The sequence below is a fragment of the Chaetodon trifascialis genome, chromosome 23 (genome assembly GCF_039877785.1).
Source record: "Chaetodon trifascialis isolate fChaTrf1 chromosome 23, fChaTrf1.hap1, whole genome shotgun sequence".
Classification (NCBI taxonomy): domain Eukaryota; kingdom Metazoa; phylum Chordata; class Actinopteri; order Chaetodontiformes; family Chaetodontidae; genus Chaetodon; species Chaetodon trifascialis.
The window spans coordinates 2,943,996-2,963,455 of record NC_092078.1 but is presented as its reverse complement, the minus strand read 5'-3'; the positions used below and the strand labels follow the sequence as shown (position 1 = coordinate 2,963,455).

General features: G+C 43.4%; 2 protein-coding genes and 2 non-coding genes across 5 annotated transcripts in view; 3 read left to right on the top strand and 1 right to left on the bottom strand.

Annotated features, from left to right (window-relative positions):
- Positions 1-19,288, bottom strand: part of dysf (dysferlin, limb girdle muscular dystrophy 2B (autosomal recessive)) — a 73,599-nt gene extending 54,311 nt beyond the window's left edge. Inside the window, exons 1-18 of one of the 2 annotated variants that reach the window (XM_070993039.1) lie at positions 19,055-19,288; positions 9,564-9,619; positions 9,120-9,211; positions 8,849-8,954; positions 6,000-6,123; positions 5,636-5,892; positions 4,933-5,061; positions 4,792-4,854; positions 4,645-4,695; positions 4,198-4,228; positions 3,896-4,011; positions 3,590-3,716; positions 3,406-3,509; positions 3,244-3,312; positions 3,087-3,130; positions 2,493-2,575; positions 1,020-1,052; positions 620-735 (exon numbers count right to left, since the gene is read on the bottom strand). In XM_070993039.1, the coding sequence (XP_070849140.1) occupies positions 620-735; positions 1,020-1,052; positions 2,493-2,575; positions 3,087-3,130; positions 3,244-3,312; positions 3,406-3,509; positions 3,590-3,716; positions 3,896-4,011; positions 4,198-4,228; positions 4,645-4,695; positions 4,792-4,854; positions 4,933-5,061; positions 5,636-5,892; positions 6,000-6,123; positions 8,849-8,954; positions 9,120-9,211; positions 9,564-9,619; positions 19,055-19,142 (1,689 nt within the window). In that variant the 5' untranslated portion in view covers positions 19,143-19,288. Of the gene's footprint in view, positions 1-619; positions 736-1,019; positions 1,053-2,492; positions 2,576-3,086; positions 3,131-3,243; positions 3,313-3,405; positions 3,510-3,589; positions 3,717-3,895; positions 4,012-4,197; positions 4,229-4,644; positions 4,696-4,791; positions 4,855-4,932; positions 5,062-5,635; positions 5,893-5,999; positions 6,124-8,848; positions 8,955-9,119; positions 9,212-9,563; positions 9,620-14,527; positions 14,601-19,054 lie in introns of those variants that run through there. The other variant, XM_070993040.1, reaches the window with a different exon arrangement.
- stk26 (serine/threonine protein kinase 26) overlaps positions 1-19,460 on the top strand; it is a 378,991-nt gene that overhangs the window by 182,788 nt on the left and 176,743 nt on the right. The gene's annotated exons all lie outside the window — the stretch shown is intronic.
- Positions 6,300-6,371, top strand: trnap-agg (transfer RNA proline (anticodon AGG)). Its single transcript has one exon. It is a non-coding gene; the product is annotated as a tRNA-Pro (tRNA).
- trnap-ugg (transfer RNA proline (anticodon UGG)) lies at positions 7,023-7,094 on the top strand. The gene has a single exon. It is a non-coding gene; the product is annotated as a tRNA-Pro (tRNA).

Genomic DNA, 19,460 nt, shown 5'->3' with positions numbered 1-19,460 from the left:
GGGCTGGGGTGGTCCCTGTGTCAGCGCCCCCGCAGTCATGGACCATGATTCCTCTCGGTGTGCATGGCCCCCAAAGGTAGCTTCTTCCTCACCTCGGTTCTCGGTGCCCAGCCAGGTCTCCTCAGCGACAGTTAGTGTATGTATGTGGGTGTGTGTAAGTTTGTGTGTGTGGGTATGTATGTCTGTCCATGTATGTGCGTGACTGTATGTAATTGTGTATCTCTGTGTATATTTGGGGGGGTGGGAGGTTTGGGGTCACAGTGTTCTATAATGTTGTGGTTTTTAACCCCTGTGAGGCACTTTGTATTACTATAAAGTATGAAAAGTGCCATATAAATAAAGTTGATCTGATTTGAGTTGATTTGATTTGAATTACTGAGACGCTTTCAATAGCTGCTACTCGTCCACTCATTTACAGCTGGAACATGATACAGGAGCTGTGATTGAAGCTAAAATAAAGCTGCAGCTCAGTCGAATCTGTTTATTTCAGTGATAATCCACAAAAATGTACCAGCAAAAATCAAGTTCTGGATGATTTTATGACTTTTCAATCACTTTCTACCTTTAATTTCCTTGATGACTGACTGTGTGTAAGGAAAAACAACAAATGTCGAGTTACTTTTCCGAAGTTTAGCGCTTCGTGCGGGTCGTTGAAGGCGGTGAACTCTCTGGGGCTGCCGTACAGGTTGACAAAGCACGGACCGAACGTCGGCAGGAAACCGAGACTGTCGTCGACTGCAATGACACGACGGATTTCATCACACACAGGGCAGAATGTGGAAGGAGGAAAACGAAGAACAGACTGATCGATTAACTGATTGATGAAGTGATGGAAAATATGTGAACTTGATTCAAATGGACTAGATTCAGAGAGTTTCATCAGAATTAAACCAAGATGGAAACAATTATTACGAGTAGAAAGAAGAAAGAAAAAATATACATCACAAGAAGAAGTGAAACAGCTGAATTGACTCAAGCTGAACTGTTTCACATAGAATAAGAGAGGATGGTGCACGTACTACCAGGATGGACGGTCCGTGGAGTCAAGTCATCTGAATGCGTAGAGAGGAAGGATGGAGTCAGACAGACAGAGAGGAAACATGTCTTTGAACGCCACTCAAGCCCAAACAGATGCACTGGACCACAAACACTGCACATTTGGCTTGTTTCAAGTAAATCTCTTGAAACAATTCACCCTCAGGGGAAGTTAGTGACACGTCCCAGCACTGCCGGAAACTGGGAAACAAGTCGAGTCCATGAAAGGTGCAACATTTTCAGTATTTTTTTAACCATCTGAAGCAGTTCTATCCAAAAGGAGGTCAGTCGTTCACAGCTTTTGGTGACAGAAGTTAGTGGAAGGAAGGAAAGGCTGATGGAAAAGAGGAGGAAATGGTTTCTCATATGTCATTCTCTGTAGGAAGTGAGGAGCAGGAGACGCTTTTATTTTGAAAAATACTAGCCCTAACAGCACCTCTGTGAAACAAACCAAACACTTGCTCTAAAGAAAGCCTGTTTTTCATTTTTCATTATTCACATGAAACAGCACTCATCGCACACAGAGGACAAAACGCATGCATGTCCTCTTCACCTGGGACAAGGACAAGACAACTGTGAGGGACGCCAAGGAACCGGGAGCTCAAGCCAGTCAGTGTTTAGCACACAAACATTACCAAGCTGGTCTTCATGCATGTCACTGAAAAGTAAATATTCATGCTTTGTTATGTTCACAAACCAGGATCCATCTGGTGGTTCAAGACTTGCGTTCTCACACAGGACTTCAGAGCTAACTCTTCAGTTCAACCCAGTCGGCAGAATACAATACTGTATGTTTCTGCAAACCACGGATACGTAAAGTTTGTATGTTTCATATGAATCATATCAACGTTTCTCTAATAAGTTTTGGCTGACAGCCAAAAACATAAAGCCGCGACCTTTTCAAGCCTGCACCACCTGCAAGGCTGTCATTGATGTGCATATTCCAAAAACACAGCGCTGGACTGTCGGTGCTAGATGCTTCAAGTGGAGCACAGTCGTCCAGTTTAATTATCATTTTCAGTAAAATTCAACACACTTATTCATCTGCTCCTGCTGGTTGTGTTTGTTGACATCAGCCCGACATCTGCAGACGGCTGCCGGTTAGCATTAGCCACCCAGCAGGTAGAGAACCAAAGGAGAGCAACCCCAAAGTGTTCCAGACTTGACGGGTCACGTACCAATTTACCATCCAGTCTGGAGCTACAGTCACTTTAAAAGACAAACCAATAGATTTAAACGTTACCTTTTGAGTCATGTGACCTGTTTTAAGGCAGCTTGACGTCATCAGTGTTTTATCAAATCTAAATGTACTTTAAAAACTCTGAACCAAACCAGACAAGATGAGTTAAGTATGAACACTCAGGTGCAGTCAAAGTTAGACCATTCCAGTCCAAACAGGTCCAAACCAAACTGGTCGGGCCCAGTCCAGTTCAGACCTGTTCCAACTCGTTACTTACCGTCGATCTCTCCACCGGGGGCGGAGATCTTAGACATACAGAGGTGGGTGGTGCCGATGACATCATTGTGACTGGCTCTGTCCCTGAATGAAGAAGCAAGAGAAGAACCGAAAGCTCTGACACGTGCTTTTAAAGCCAAATGTTTCACTCGAAAACAGATGTTTTCAAAATGTGGAGGACGTCATGGGAGACATGAGGGGGGAGTGCGAAGGGAGAGATGTGAGGCAAAGAAAACACAACGTGAGGCGAAAGAGAATCAAGGTACTCCAAAACCCTTAGCGCCTAATAACTCCAGAACTTGCCTGTAAATCAACTCGTTTTTAAGTTTTCTGCAGTATCAAAGTAATTCACTGATAGTTATCTGTGCATGCATGGATACACTGCCAACAGGAACTGTTAACAGCTAATTCGGCCTGGTTTTAATGCTGCCAAGTTACCAAAATGTAAAGAAACTCGGGGCCCACAGCATCACACTTTGAAAACTTCTGCTCTAAACTGAAACCACACTCGAAGGTTCATGCTAAATTCTTTATATTCTGCTGAGTTTGATCAAACAAACTGTAAAAATTAGGTTATGTATCAGCAAAGATTCACCAGTCCAAGATTCTGATCCTCATCTTCTCACACATGGAGGGAAACTGGGAGGGAAAAAGAAAGTATATACTGTATAATGATGATTTAAGATCAGTGCACTCATCGTTCCAGCTTGATAAAGTCATATAATAATATGTGTTTGCACTGCTTGTCTCACCCGAATAGGCATGCTCAGACTCTGGTTCCATTGTGGATTGGCGTTCTTCTCCAGAATCTTAGTGCAGACCTGAAAAAGACAGAAAATGTCAGGTTCTGTGTTTAAAATCGTGTTCAGATCAGATGGCTTTGATGGCAGCTGCAGGATTCGATTCATTCGCACAGTTTTGCCAGCAAAGTGGATCTCCACCAGAGGATCCACCAGGTTCTTCCTGTTGCTGTCAAACCCAAGAATCTGCTTCATCCCATCCATGAAGGCATCGTCCACTGCAAACAGAAAAGAGAAAACATTAGAGATCTTTGTCTTTAGAGCAGATGAACAAAGAACAAACAGACTGGAGACTAACTTTGTGGCAGGTCTTCAGCTCTGAAGATCCTCAGGGTGAAAGTGGCTCCTCTCAGAGACAGACCAGCCGGTCTCAGCAGGTTTCCTTCAATGTCTTCTTTATCCTCGGCACACTCGCGTCTGTCGGCCTACAAAAAACACACAAACACAACAATAACACATAAATAAACTCCTGCTTTCATGAAGGGTAAGACATTCTTGAACATGGAATACACAGTGAGGAAGATAAGCTCGTCTTATTACTATTATGGTTGTACGAAGCCTGTTGATCTGATCAAATATCATCATGATGCTGTTTCAGACTCACCGGCGGCTCGTCTCCAGCTGCCAGGACCAGCAGGCTGACCTTCAGGTAACCTTTGACCCCAGCAGAGAGGTCGTCGGGGTCACACAGCAGCAGCCACTTCCTCAAGAAGCAGTGTCCTGAAGAGAGGGGGGTGGGCTTAAACTTCAAACTAACCAATAAGATACGGCAACCAGGAAGTTTACTCTGGGATGCTTAGACTCAGCACAAACATGAACTTAATTACAGTTTAGCTGTTCCTTGCTGACAGTTTTCACACAAGCACAAAAGTACAAATCACCAAAAACATATAAACATGTACTCACTGTGCTCGTTGTAGACGGTGCCCACATCCAACTGTAAAAAATATCACAAGTTTTTCTATGTTTTTGCTTCTCACTTCACTTAATTTTCTTGGCCAAATGAGCCAGAAAACACGATCGCAGAACAAATATCCAGTGGTGGAATGTGAGTAAGCATGTTTACTTAAGTACAAATTCGAGGTACGGGTACTTTATTCGAGTATTTCCATTTTATGCAACTTTATGCTGTTACTGTATGTTATCAATCAATCAATCAAACTTTATTTGTATAGCACCTTTCATACATAAAAATGCAACACAAGGTGCTTGACAAAAGATAAAAACATAAAATAGTAATATGTTACGTTTGTCTGACAGCTTTAGTTACTGTGTAGCTTTATGTCTTCTGTATCTCTCTGTCAGGTGGAACAGTCATGAGCACTGAAGGTCAGAGCTCAGACGGAGGTTTACCTTGAATTCGCCGATCACAGCATCAGTTCTGAGTGAGCGAGAGTCGCACACCTGACAGACAGAGAGAGAGACAGACCTGACGTTTCAGTGAACAGGAAAAGAATCAAAGACATGTTAAAAATGCAGTATGATGGAGGTCAGACTCACAGTGATGAAAATGGGTTCATCAAACAAATCTGATGGAGTCTCGAAGAAGTTCAGGAAGAACGTCTGCCGAGAGGAAAACACTCAAGTTACAGTTTTTAACTTAGAGGCAATTTATTTTCATTTTCAGTAATTCTTGTTTACCTCATCAAAGAACGGGTTGTTGCCCTTTCTGATGCGGGTCCTCTTGGTCTGACCGGCTACCGTTACCTTGACAACAGGCTTGATGTTGATGCCTGGCAACTGTCGGCCCTCGATGACGCGCACACGAACCTGGACAGGAAGGTAACTTTTTAGAGACTTTCAGGAAATGAAGCCCTTTAAGTGTGTGCAATTTTAAACTTAAAACTCTTAGTGAGGAACTAGTGATTTAGAAAAGATAAAAAAAGATTAATTATCTACAAGAATCATCATAAACTGACCAGGTAACAATATTTTGTCTGTTTCTTCTGTAATTTGCCAAAATCACCACATGGTGGCATTATGAGCAAAAACTGATGTACTTCTTTACATCCACATGACAGGATTTTATACATCTAGTGCCAACAGTTCAACATCAGCAGGTGTATCAAGTGGCTAACCTGGTAGCATCTGCATGAATGTGACTGGATGTTAGGAGGCCGTGAATGAGCCAATTAACCAGTGCAAGAGCAACTTGAACTGAAGTCATGCTTCCTAAAAATAAATCTGAAAAGTTCATCAATTTAACAAGAGCACACACAACATTTCAAAATGCTGTCTGTACATATATTACTGTGAGCTGTATGAGTAATTCTACACAACTACTCCTAATACAATAACTTCAAATGATAGGAAACCATCAGGAGCGGGTGGCCTTGTGTAGTACCTGTATGTCCTGTGGTTTATTGGGCAGTTGTTTGGGCTGACTGCTGGCTCCTCTCCTCCTCTTCCTCAGCCCTCCATGGGTGTTGTAGGATGGTGGCGAGCGTTTAGGCACCTGGGCGGTGGGGGACTCCTGGCCTGTGGGTCCCTGAGGGCCGACGATGACCATGGAGCGTCCATCATCGGGACCCTGGTCCTCTGTCGGCTCCAGCATCATCATACTTTCTGTGTCCTCCTCGCCCAAAGTGTCTAGAGAGATCACTGCACAGACAGACGGACAGTCCCAGAAATGAAATACAGACCCAGCCAATAAAAATACAAACTGACAGAAGCCATCAATGTAATAAGTAAATGACAGATTAAATTACTTGTGACAGTGTCCAGCTCCACGCTGGGGTTGTTATGGGGCAGAGCCTCGGGTAGGTGAGGAGCCTGGAAGATTGGAGCCGCTCCTGGCGGAGGCATGTAGGAAACCTGCAGGGTCAGCGTGGCCTAATGAAGACAGAAAGCACAATTATATGTTTAAACAATCAGTGCTTTTGTAAGGGATGCAGAAAGAAGCTCAGTGTACGAAGGGCGTGTACATGAAGCCAAAAAATTCTTGATGAAGAGCTGATGTGAGGTTGTTTCTCGGAGCACCACAAGTCATTCAACCCTAGAGGTATTGTGGCTCGTTGGTCTAGGGGTATGATTCTCGCTTAGGGTGCGAGAGGTCCCGGGTTCAAATCCCGGACGAGCCCTCCCTTTCTAAACCAAAGTCAAGGTGTGTGAAGTCTCTGTAAGATGTCAATTTGAAATGATGAGCCATTTGTTGCTGCACTAGGACTATAAAGCATGCTGCAACTGATGAATCACACTTCCTGTCTGGTGTTCTGGAGGATTGCCTGTGGAACACTAGTGCTACAGGAAGATATTTTGGCCTGTGCTCCCGACTTCGTGGCAACAAACCTTTATAGTTTGAGGAAGGCCTTTGGTGTTCCTGCATGATGGTGACCCTGTGCATAATGCAAGGTCCATAAAGACATGAGTGGACAAGTTTGATGTGGAGGAACTCCAATGGCCTGTTGTCCAACATCAGTGTCTGACCTCACTGAAGGGGTTCAAATTTGCACAGACATGCTCCAAAATGTTCCCTGGAAAGCCTTCTCACAAGGGTGGTGGCTGTTAATGGCCACAATGGTTGGTCCATGGTTTTTGAATAGGAAGCCCAACAAGGACACTGGTGTCAGGTAAAATAAGCACTTTCACTGTTCACTGTTCAAATGAACCTCAAGATAAGACAAAAGCACACAGCTGCTGTAAAAGGTGTCGTCGTCTGCAGTTTCCTTTAACAGGAAAGGGCAGATTCAGGGATGAGCTTGAGTCTCAGTTGCTTAACTCATTATAAGTGTGGCTCGTTGGTCTAGGGGTATGATTCTCGCTTTGGGTGCGAGAGGTCCCGGGTTCAAATCCCGGACGAGCCCAAGAAACTTTCCTTTACTTTGCAGCTCGTAAAGGAACTTCAATCAAGACAATCTTTCAGAAGACCAGACAGTTCTTCAGTTGCAGCACACTTTATAATCCTAGTACAGCAACAAATGGTTGATCATTTACAGATAAATTAAACCACAATTTGACATCTTACAGAGACTTCACACACCTTGACTTTGGTTTAGAAAGGGAGGGCTCGTCCAGGATTTGAAGCCAGGACCTCTCGCACCTTAAGCGAGAATCACACCCCTAGACCAACGAGCCACAATACCTCTTGGGTTGAATAACTTGTCGTGCTCCCAGAAACACCTTTACATCAGCTCTTCATCAAGAACCTTTTGGCTTCATGTACACACCCTTTTTTGGTTGCACGTCTTCAAATCAAGGCAGATGTGTTGCAGTTGCTATCAGGAAAGACAAGCATTTCTTAAGACACACAGAGCACAGCTGGTTTCTGGAAGTGCTTCACTTGATCATTCGAGCATCATTGTGCACTCCAGATGATGTGGCAGTGTAGGTGTGTAAACCAGTGCAGTGTAGTTTTCTGCAGTTTCCTTTAACGGGAAAAGGCAACTCAAGTGATAAGCTGTAGTGTTTCTGTAAACAAAGATATCAGAGTCTTTGTGTGCAGCAGCTGCAGTGACATCAGTTAACCTCCATTGTACAGTTCATGAGATGAGAAAGGGTGAAAAAGTCAAGATGACTGAAATCATCCTGCCATTCAAATATAATTTATTTAGAGTGAAATCTTCCATGAACAGTTACAGTGAATGTATGTTTGACTTATATATATATTAGTCTTTGCTTTGGAGAATGGATGAAGAATGACCCTGTACATCACACACACATTGTACCTACTGTAATGTAAACACACTGACTTTGTGTGTGTGTGTGTGTGTGTGTGTGTGTGTGTGTGTGTGTGTGTGTGTGTGTGTGTGTGTGTGTGTGTGTGTGTGTGTGTGTGTGTGACATCAATCAGATCCACTCTGACACTGAGAGGAAGACTTTGTTTTGGGCTCAGGAAACGAGGAGGGGAAACAGAACGCTGTTTCATCTGCTGTGAAAAAACAGAAGATGACGATAGGTGTGGCCCACCAAGGTGTGTGCGTGCGTGTGTGTTTGTGTGTGTGGCTTGTAGTTGTATCGGTGTGAGGACAACTTTGAGTTTCAGGTCTTGCGAGGACCTTTTTGTTTGACTGTAACTTTGCCTTGTGGTGGAGAGTTAGCGAAGAAGATTGGTACCACTGTCACATCTGTACGCTAAATATGAGGCTACAGCCAGCACCCGGTTGGCTTAGCTTAGCTTAGCTTAACTTAGCACAAAGACCTGAAACAGAGGGAAACAGTCAGCCTGGCTACATCCAAAGGTGAAATCAATTCATCAGCAACTCCAAATCTTACTAATTAATATTAATTTTCTGACTATTTCATGGTGAGGACCAGTAACTTCATGGAGTCTGCACTGGTAAGTGCTCAGAGCCATTATATAGAAACACAGTAGTTAGATTCAAATTGAATCAGATTTCAAGCGATAAAACGACAGAGAAAGAGGCGTATGGTTGTTATTCTGCTCTGACTCAGGAAAGTCTCTATTTAAAGATCCAGACAGGAAACTCTGGATGATTTATGATTTGCCATTGCTTCATGACACAATAAGACTGTAAATTAATCTGTCTCTGCTCTACGCCGCACTGTGTGTGTGTGTGTGTGTGTGTGTGTGTGTGTGTGTGTGTGTGTTCATGCCTACCCCTGTGTTGTTCCTCTTGGTGTCCAGCAGGGAGACGGTGAAGGAGGCGGCCAGGTTTGGAGAGTTGAGGACGTCTCTGAGAGGCAGCCGGCATTCCCCCATGAACCTAAACACACACATGTACACTTTAATGTCTTCAAGTAGTATTTGGTACATGAGTACTACAGAAAATATCACCAACAAAAGGATTATTTCTGCGTCAGAAACGTAAATTGTTTTGACCACTGAAAACCGTTCTTGCCACTCGATGTTCACACAGAGGAGTCAGCACCTGTTTCTCCCCATCTTCTCGTGGTCTTTGACGACGCAGTGCAGCTCTGCTCCGGAGTCCAGAGGGATCCCCTTCAGATCCCATTCAAAACCCTGTCAGAACCGGGACAGGAGACAGCATTAGCAGAGAATGGAACAGCATGAAAGTGATGGCGAGGTTCAGGTTACGGCCAAAATATAGATATATTTTAATTTTATTAGCATCTAAAAGAGCCACTGATTCTTTACTTCAGAAGATTAGAAACAGACCTAAGTACAATCAGGAAAATGTATTTCTCATGAATGTAAAAGCAGGATTTTACTGTTGTAGTTATGCATCATATTTATTATATGTATTATATATTTTATCAGCACAAATTTAATTTGGAAGCAGTTACTAAAGCTGTCAATATAAAAGCAGTAAAAAGAAGAATTTTTTTTAAAATCCAAATTTCAGATTTTGCACCTCGTTCCAAACTGGGTTCGGGTTGTTCTTGATGACCTTCGTCTTCTTCTTCGACCCTGAAGGGAAAAAACGTGACAGTTTACGGAACAGACAGTAAAACATTTAGGGTCCAACAAAATGGCGTCTTTACTTGTTTCTACAATTACAGTCTGATTTAGCTTAACATTAGCAAACTGTTCCATCGCTAACCAGCCAGCAGGTTAGTTAGCTGCAGCTAGCTAACATCTCTTTGCATCTTGTTTTGTTTGCTAAATAGCCTCCTGGCAACTTGGCTAGCAAACATGTTAGCTAACAATCACTAGCATGTTAGTGATTGTTAGCTAACAATTCAGCTAACAATCACTAACGTGTTAGTGATTAGCTAACAATCACTAACACGTTAGTGCTAATAAGGTGTTCGTTCAATATTTAGGCTAACAGCAATCTGCAAATACATATAAATACATACTTTCAATTAGAATTATGCTAAAATGTTTAGAAACTCAACTTAAGTCTGACTGTCCAAGTGTGGGAGCTAACCTCGCCATGACTCAGTGCGCAGAAAATAAACTCAACCCTTCATACACACACACACCCAAACACCCAAACACACACACACACACACACACACACACACACACACACACACACACACACACACACACACACACACACACACACACACACAACTATTTTTTCCACTCTGTGTGTGTGTTATCTTTCCGTGACTTCCTGTAACATGAAGTTCTGAGCTCTGATTTCCTGTCTGTCGGGCACTCAGACAGGAAGTGGGATGCGAGACGGACCAATAAACAGCCAGGATTCATCAGCAGCTACTTAAGGGCTCTCATCGCAGAACACACACACACACACACACATATGTGATTATTCACATTGGGGACAACCATAATCATTTCCATTTGGTTTTGGTGAAAAAGAGGAATAGTAGCCGACACGCACAGATTGAGATGTTCTTTCCAGATGAAAGGAAACACAGACAATGACTATTGTCTGATTTTGAAGCTGCTCATTAATTTCCAGGGAATGGCCGCTGGACAGAACCTGGAGTGAATAAACAATGCTCTGCAGCCATGCTAGCAGCTCTGTGCTTTCAGCTAAACGCTAATATATGCTAGCATGCTCAACACTAACATGCTAGTGTTTAGCTGGTATAAAGTTTTCCGTGTTCACCATCTGAATTTAGCTCGTTAGCATGCTAACTTTTAGTACCAACAAACACACAGTAGACTACAGCTGAGGCTGATGGGAATTTGATTACCTTTGTCCACTGAACCATCAAAGTTATTGTAAAGCTGGAAACTTTTGTGACTTTACCAGCTATTACTTAAATTTTGGGTCGTGGGTAAGAAATACTATGGAACATGAACACTTTAATCTCCACCAACAACTCAAAGACCGTCCCTCAGGTGCGACGTATCACCCTGCTGAATTTTAACAATCTTAAAGAAAAACAACAACAAAACAAGAGTCCTCCAATTGATTGTTTACAAAGATAAATCTCTTCTTACATCACTGAAATTAAACTAAATTAGCAAACAACTGATGGATTTCCATGGAATTGTGAACACATTCTTTCTCTCCCTACACACACCCCGAGCATGGTTGTTTGCTTTCCTGTTTTCCCCACAGTCATCACCCAATGTGAGAACACAGACACACACAAATTTACCTTTGCACACACACAAACACACACACACACACACACACACACACACACACACACACAAACAAATATGTTCTTACTCAAACACACCCACACAAATACCTACGCAAGTGTACCTCCGTTCTTGGACGATATCTTAAAAAACAACTCCACCCTTCCACAGAGGGGTCGAGAGGGCACGTTATATTAGTGTGTGTGTGTGTGTGTGTGTGTGTGTGTGTGTGTGTGTGTGTGTGTGTGTGTGTGTGTGTGTGTGTTTGTGTGTGTGTGTGCGTGCGTGTCCCAAGAGCTGGTACGAGAGCTAGCATCTCAGAGACAGGAAGTGGCACAGCGTTAACTTCCTGGTCGGTCCAGCTTGGCACAGTTTCTCTCATGAGCTGAGAATAGAACAAACTGTGACCCACAGCGCTGTGAGATGTGTGCGGGGATGCTAAGTTTAGAGACGTGTGTGTGTGTGTGTGTGTGTGTGTGTGTGTGTGTGTGTGTGTGTGTGTGTGTGTGTGTGTGTGTGTGTGTGTGTGTGTGTGTGTGTAGATGCATTACTCATGTTGTGGGGACATAAATCTGTTTACAGTCACATTGTGTGTGTGTGTGTGTGTGTGTGTGTGTGTGTGTGTGTGTGTGTGTGTGTGTGTGTGTGTGTGTGTTCAACAAGATCTAAGATATAAAGAGTTCAATTGCTGGTTCTCACTTTGAAAGCACATTTTCAGAAGATATATATATTCAGAGTTTAAGGTTCCCAAACAATAATGACGAAGCAAATCTCCAGTGTTCAAAGTGTGTCTTTTTCTTTGCTTGGAAACCTCTGAGCCAATCAGAGCCTTTGGTGGGACTGAAATGTGTCAGACAGATACATCAGATAGCCATGCTAACTTAGCTAGCTGTAGAGTTTAGGTAGTGTTTCACCAATCCTTCTGAAACCCTCATTTAATCTCACTTTCAGCTTTAGCTTTTTGGGGGATTTGGTGTCACTGAACTACAACAACACACTGTCCACTCGCTAAATCTTCTTTGTGCATCACCATTTATCCAACAAGTCAAATGTCTTGAGGAACAAATATGAGGCGGCTGTCTGTGAGTGTGTGTTGGGGCTATAGTTAGCACCGGGCTGGGATGAAGTAGCAGGGCTGCCAGTTTTTATTTCTGGTTTTGACGGAGAACAACACTAAATGTTCCAATAACAACACTTTGGCCGGAAATCCTGCCCTCAGCACACAAACACAAGCACATGTTGACACGTTTAATCACAAACACACATGTCAAGATCTACATGTGCACAAACATGATGTAGAGGTGACTCAGAAAAGAAGACAAAATATCTAAATCTCCTGTTCTAACCTGCTCGTCAACAGATCAAAGCAACGTCAAACAATCCAGACATTACATGTGAAGTTTGTCCAGTCTCTGTGTAACATATTCAAAACCACTGCAGTAAGACAAAGTCAAACTCCTGAGCGTCTCAAAAGCTGATAAACAAACGTTCTCAAACTGCAGTACAATAAGTCAGAAAAGGTTTTGGGCTCAGCAAAAGTCTGTTTCGCCGTCTGTATTCAGTTTAATCTGGATCTGAGTCCAGATGAAGCAGCATCTCCAGAATATCTCAGCTCTGTGCTGCGAAATGTTGAAAAGTGATTGATGGGTGGAAATCATGATTTTAAAGTGGTGGAAACTGGTTGGTTTAAGCTAATGTAGGCACAGGTCGTATTTAGTTTATGTTTATGACCAGAGATGTGATCTGAAAGTGTCAACATCAATTAAACATTACATTTTAGTAGTTTTCAGTCTCTTATTTTCAATGTTTTGAATGGAAAATTTCCACAATGAGAGATTCCACAATGTGACTATGCACACAGATTTATGTCCCCACACCATGAACCATACACACAGACACACACACACAGACACACACACACACACACACACACACACACACACACACACACACACACACACACACACACACACACACACACACACACACACACACACACTCTGTCTTTTCTCTCTCCTCCCACAGCTTCCATGCTTTTTTATTATTGTCAGTAACTTCTATAAATGGACATTGTATCTCTCTCTCTCTCTCTCTCTCTCTCTCTCTCTCTCTCTCTCTCTCTCTCTCTCTCTCTGAATTCCTTATACTGTTGCAGCCCATAAACACTTGACAATCTCAATAGATTACATTACAGCCAAGTACAATAAACAAATAAAGCCGATTTGATGGTAATCTCCGGACCACCCGAAACATCTCACAGCTCAGCATCACGATGCAGATGATGCTTGATGTCAGATGTCTACACACAGTTCAACGTTTTGCTCCTCACAACAAGTGGACGAGAACAAGCATGTGTGTGATGGCACGAGGAAGCGGTGCCGGGACAAAGGCAGGAAGTAACAGCAGCGCTCGCCTCATTAAGAAGGCAGACACTGACTCGTGGAAAGTACAATGACAAACCGACAGAAAAACAGACCAGGTAGCCAAAACACCTTCACCATGTGCCATTTGTCTCCAGGTGAGTTAAAGCAGCCGCTCACCTGGAGGCGAACAGGTGTAGATGGAGATTCAGCTTGGACTTGAGCGCTGCTACCTGATTCAGGTGACTTCCTAAAGATCGGACTTTAGGCAAAAACATGCAAGTTTCCACCTGGAGCATCTCAGACTTGCAGCAAAGACTTGACTTGGACCTGCCATCAAAGACCCGAGACTCAGCACTTCCTCTGACACTTGAGCCCAGATCTGGTTTTGCCTGCTCTCAGTGGTACTTGTACCTCAGGAGATACTTGAGCAGTGTAGCTGCAGTACAGCTACATAAAAACAAAGTATGATTCTGTGATGGAATGAATATTTATGTACATATTTGTGTTTAGCATGAAAATAAACACAAATAAGATATGACTTTATTAGACTGATGAGAGGCTGATCTTCAGGAGAGTCAGAAACCACTAAACCACCGGCAAAAATTTTATCCCAAGTAACCAACTCCTAATATTCACATAACAGTAAATGATGGAAATGTTTCTTTGTCCAGTTTTGGTTACAATTTGTCTGCATTTGGCTGAAAATTTGGCAAAAGTCACAATAAACATACTGACGATCAGCCTCAAACCAGCTGGTAATCCTTGTGTTTCCTTGCCTCCTAAACACAAAACGAACAGAATCAATGAGCTGAGCTGCTCCACAGCGTATGACGGACGTACCACCTGGTGTACAGGTAGCCCACTGCACAACGCCTGAGTTAAAACACACAGCACTGCAGTTTATCATCTTCCTACAGACCTCCTGAAGCTCCCATGATCCTCTTACCTCTGAAGGTGACACTAGTCAGGGGGTCAGAGTGTCTCAGGTTGTTGGCCCGCTGAAGAACGCAACGCAGCATGGCTGAAACCTCAGCAGAGTGCAGCCGAGTCCTGGAACCTGCGACGCTCAAAGAACTCGCTCAGAGAGGGAGAGGATTCAGTTCGCCAGGTGAGAGGTATCCAGAACTGAGGGGACGGGGGGTTACATGGCCCTGGGGACTGTGATGGTGATAATAACCAGCGTGCCCGACCAACAAAGCTAGCAAAGACCAACGGGGGGCAAAAAGGGAGAAAAAAGGCTCTTCTTATTAAAAAAAGGGGCTGTTTGTTCCACTGCTTCAAAAAAATAACTAACTTCCGGAGCTTTTCGAAAGGATTGTCAGTAACTTAAGTCCTTGTTTGTCGCAGCATCACAAAAGCAGGACGAAAAAGGAAAAATCCAAAGAACGTTTCCCACTTTGTCTGACAGCATCTGAAACCTCAGAGTGCCTTCACGAAGCTGCTTCTCACTGTGCGAGCGTCGAACACACTGCGAGGGAAAGAGGGCAACGAGCGAACATGTCGGGAACAGACACACACCTCACATCCAGAGGAAATCTCAACATTTCCTGTTCTATTTTCCTCTCTTGTCTCCTGGCTGTTTCCCTATCTTGCCTACATCTTTGCCTCTCTTTATTTGCCAGCACATTCCCCACCGCCCTCCACCTCTTTGTCCTCTAATCCCTCTATCTCACTTGGTTGATCTCTGCTTTTGTATTTTGTGGATTTATTTCATTCTGGTGTTTTCAGTAAACTGTCAAAGGCTCTGAAACACAAATCCTGAACTTTCAATTCCATTTTTGTGGAAAAAAATTAATCGCCTGCCTTTAAAGCTCCATAGAACCTGCAAAAATGTTAATTTCTACTGATAAATCAATGATTATTTATGAGAAAACTAGTCTGATTGGACTGAATTGGCTCCAAAATGCCTGAGTCAGAGGAGGGGGGCACTAAGGTCACACATAGCAATGCATGTGGACAACACGTGGACGGCAAGAGAGCGCCACCTGTAGACATACATCAGGTCACACACATCTGTCTGAAAAAAGTTGGTACCATAAGTCCAACGGCCTCTGAGGGAAGTTTTAAACCATAAAAACCATAGAAATAATATAGTTTTGGTTCTGTTTGGCTCTCAAACAGTTTTAATCTGCGAATATCTGGTCAAAATCTTCTCTTTTTCAGTCATTTGAAACCACATTTTCCAAATATTGCCCTTAAATTTCCCCTTAAATAACTTAAAAGTGATGTTTATCTTTGCCAAGCTCTCATTTACTGAGCATATATTGATTACACACTGTTTTTCATGGCTGCACTCTTGAATATGGAATACATGGAACACATCATACTGAACTACAGCCTGGTATGAAGGTAGCATGCTAACCAGCTAGCTGCAGCCCATCCCACCTCGCAACCACTTCGTACCTCATGAGGTAAATATTCCGATAGTACGTTTCACTTCTCTTTGTTTTTTTAGTTTAACGAATAAACAAAACAGACTCACAAAACTTAAAATAAAGGAAATATTTGAGCACCAGTTTTCGCCATTAAACAGAAAAACACAACTGTACATCTTCTGGAGACAAATTTAACTGCCTACACGTCACTGACACTCGACAGTGACAACATAAAACAGCATCTCTGGCATCTGTGCTGCCCCAAAGTGGACAAACAAAGTAATGAATGCGGGTTTAAATATAAATCTGATTCATGGTTTTCCATTTTGATGTCTAGTTATATTGTGGTGCCACTTGATTTAAAGCATCAATAAAAGCCTCTACTCCTCACTAACATTGATCAAGCTCTGCCTTTGAAGGACCAATAAACTGACTCATATAAACATAAACATTTCTTCAGGTCGTGTCCTCAGTCTGAATGTACTGACGTGAACCTCAACACACAGAGGCTTGTGGACAAATGTCTGTTCTGAATGCAACGGCATGACGAGGCATTTTCAGGACTGATGTTCGAGGCAGCAAACTAAGTTTAGAGACAAAAAACAGACAAGAAAAAGCGATTACATCTTCTCTCATGTTTGTCATTTTGATTTTAACGGCCTTTAAATGTAACAAACCCTGAGTGGAAGAAGTGATGCAGCAGTTTTAAGAGCAGAGGCAGCTTTGAGAAGACGAGTTCAAACAGATCAGATATCAGCCGGCGAGGAGAGGCTGACAAACGCTGCAGACAGCATTCAGCTGCTCTGTGACGCTGCCATGACGTCCTACAGAGCAGCAGCGATGGAGGCCGCTCCACCCTGACAGCAACACTGCACACGCTCTCTCTTCTGTCTGAAAGCCAGATGAACGTCCGTGATGCTTCCCTTCATTTTTGTAAGGTTTGAGACAGCGACGAGTGAAAGGAAGCATGGAACATGGGTTCGCACTGCGGACTACTCTACCAGCAGGATGACAAGAAGCTTTCAGCTTTGTGTTTTTCTGTTCTCCACAGGTAAACACTAGCAACAGGTGAGATGATTGGGTATGAAAGGGGCATCCTGGAAAGGCTCAGTCGTTCACAGGCGAGGATGGAGCAAGGTTCACCACTTTGTGAACGCATGGACTCAGGAACACTCTGAACTCTAACTTAGATAAGTATTTATCATCATTATTTATCATTAAATATCACTGTGCCCTGAGGGTAAAAACACTGGCTTCAAAAGCAACCTTTAAACATCAGATCAGTTCAGCTGTTATAAAATGTAGCAACTGGTGTTACTGTTTAACTTTATTCCAGCACAGATTCTGAACCTGCTGGTCACAAGTACAAAATTCTGTGTGTGTGTGTGTGTGTGTGTGTGTGTGTGTGTGTGTGCGGAGACACGCCGCAGGCACTGCCCTATATATCAGACAGGGAAACTTTTATGCAGCAAAAAGCATCATGAGTTTATGACACACTTATTGTATGTTAGGAAACTTCTTCACACACACACACACACACACACACACACACACACACACACACACACACACACACAGAACTCTACTGTTGTACTCTACTGTATGAGAGGAAGACTACTAAAAAAGGGAGAATGAAACAGAAGCTTCATCATCTTCTGGTCCAGGTCTAACAGGACCTGGACTGCAGAACTTTCCAGCAGTTGAAATCATTGCTGTATGCATATATAGAACTTACCTTAAGTAATGTGTATATTTTGTGTTTACATTTTATACATGTTAATCAAACTAGGTTACTGTAATGTTGATTACATCTTATCTTTCGAGGTTCGTTTGATTATAATTTCCTGACCTCCGGTCGGTGTGGGTGGAGCACGCGCAGTTCATCAGTAAGCGCAGTTGACTAATGTTGAGTTTCAATTCATTTAAGTGATCGTCAGGACCGGTACGCCTTGTCGGTAGGTGCCTAAAAGCTGACACTGTTACTGTATCAAAACATGAATAGTTGTAGACTTGCATTGGTTAATTTTGGGTTTTGTTCTGTGTTTGCATTGCAGGTTTACAACCTATTTAACCAACTAAAGTTTATTCAGCTATAGCAGGTAGTTTAGTAAAAGTCTGGACATGGACCTTGGCTATGAATCTGGAGACAATCGTGACTTGCAAGAAAATGCAAACTGCTTTTCACTGGGCTCCACTGGGACGGACCAGCACAGGGTGCATATCCATATTCAAGACTATAAATTCAGTTTCAACTTGGCTGTGAATGATCTCAAAGGAAGGACTCGGCCATGCTAGCATGTGCGAGGCTACCGCTACACACAGTGGTGCTTTGAGCTACAAGCTAACACCAGCATGGTAAAATGCCCAAAATGAGGCAATGACAATGCCAGCATGCTGATGTTGAACAGGTATACTGTTTATCTTTATTTAGCCTGTTAGCTCATCTTTGCTAATTTGATTGACTGCTGTAGCGACGTCATGAGGTTTCATCATCTGAGAACCATGAATGTCTGTGTGAAAGGTTCATTACAGGCCATGAAATAGATCCTCAGTCAGGTGATCGCTGTCTCTACAAAATTTCATGTCCATCTATCTGATTCTTGTTGACATATTTGAGTCTGGACCATATAACCGTAACCTCTGCCAACCTCCATCTGGCTGATAATACCGAGAATCCATGACTGAACCAAAGTTATGAGCTGGGAGAGAAGCGATGCCCCAGAGGATGAATGGTGCTAACTATAAACACAGCCGTGCTTTACTGGAGGCACACCTCCTCATAACAGTCCAACTGGGAATCATTTTTTCAGTTTTAGCTCCTGTCCCCCCCCCCCCCCCCCCCCCCATCATCACCTCCTCTCTCCCCCCGCCCCACCCCAAACAGACTGGGAGCCATGAGAGAAGACTGGCGGAGTCTTTCCAATAATAACCTCAGCTGTCAGAGGGAGAGGAGGAGGAGGGGTCCAGCATTTCTCTGGACGTGAACTTTATCTCTTATTTCCTAATTTCTTTCCTCATCTCTCCTTCTTAGACCCAAATCCCTCTATTCTGTCCCCCACAGTGTCTTAAAGTCTCTCACTGTCCCACACCACCCTTACCTTCATAGGTGACGGAGCAGTAGGCGTCGCTGATGTCATTGTCCGGCGTTTGCAGACGCTCTGCACACAGAATAAACACACGCAGCATGGCTCACACACACACGCACACGCACGCACACAGCAGAGCTCTGTCAAATCCCACTGAGAGACAATGTGAGGTCCATATATGGGCGTCAGTCCGTCCAAAAAATGTCCTTAAATTGCGCAGAGATCCATAACAGTGCAACAGAGAGAGAGAGAGAAAGAGAAAGTGGACGAGAGACACAGAGGATGGATAGGGACTGAGAGAGCGACTGGTAGAGCTGCAGCTCTCAGCTCGTCACACACACACACACACACACACACTCACACACACACACACAGCAAGTATGGTGCACTGGCTGACTCATGCACACACACACACACA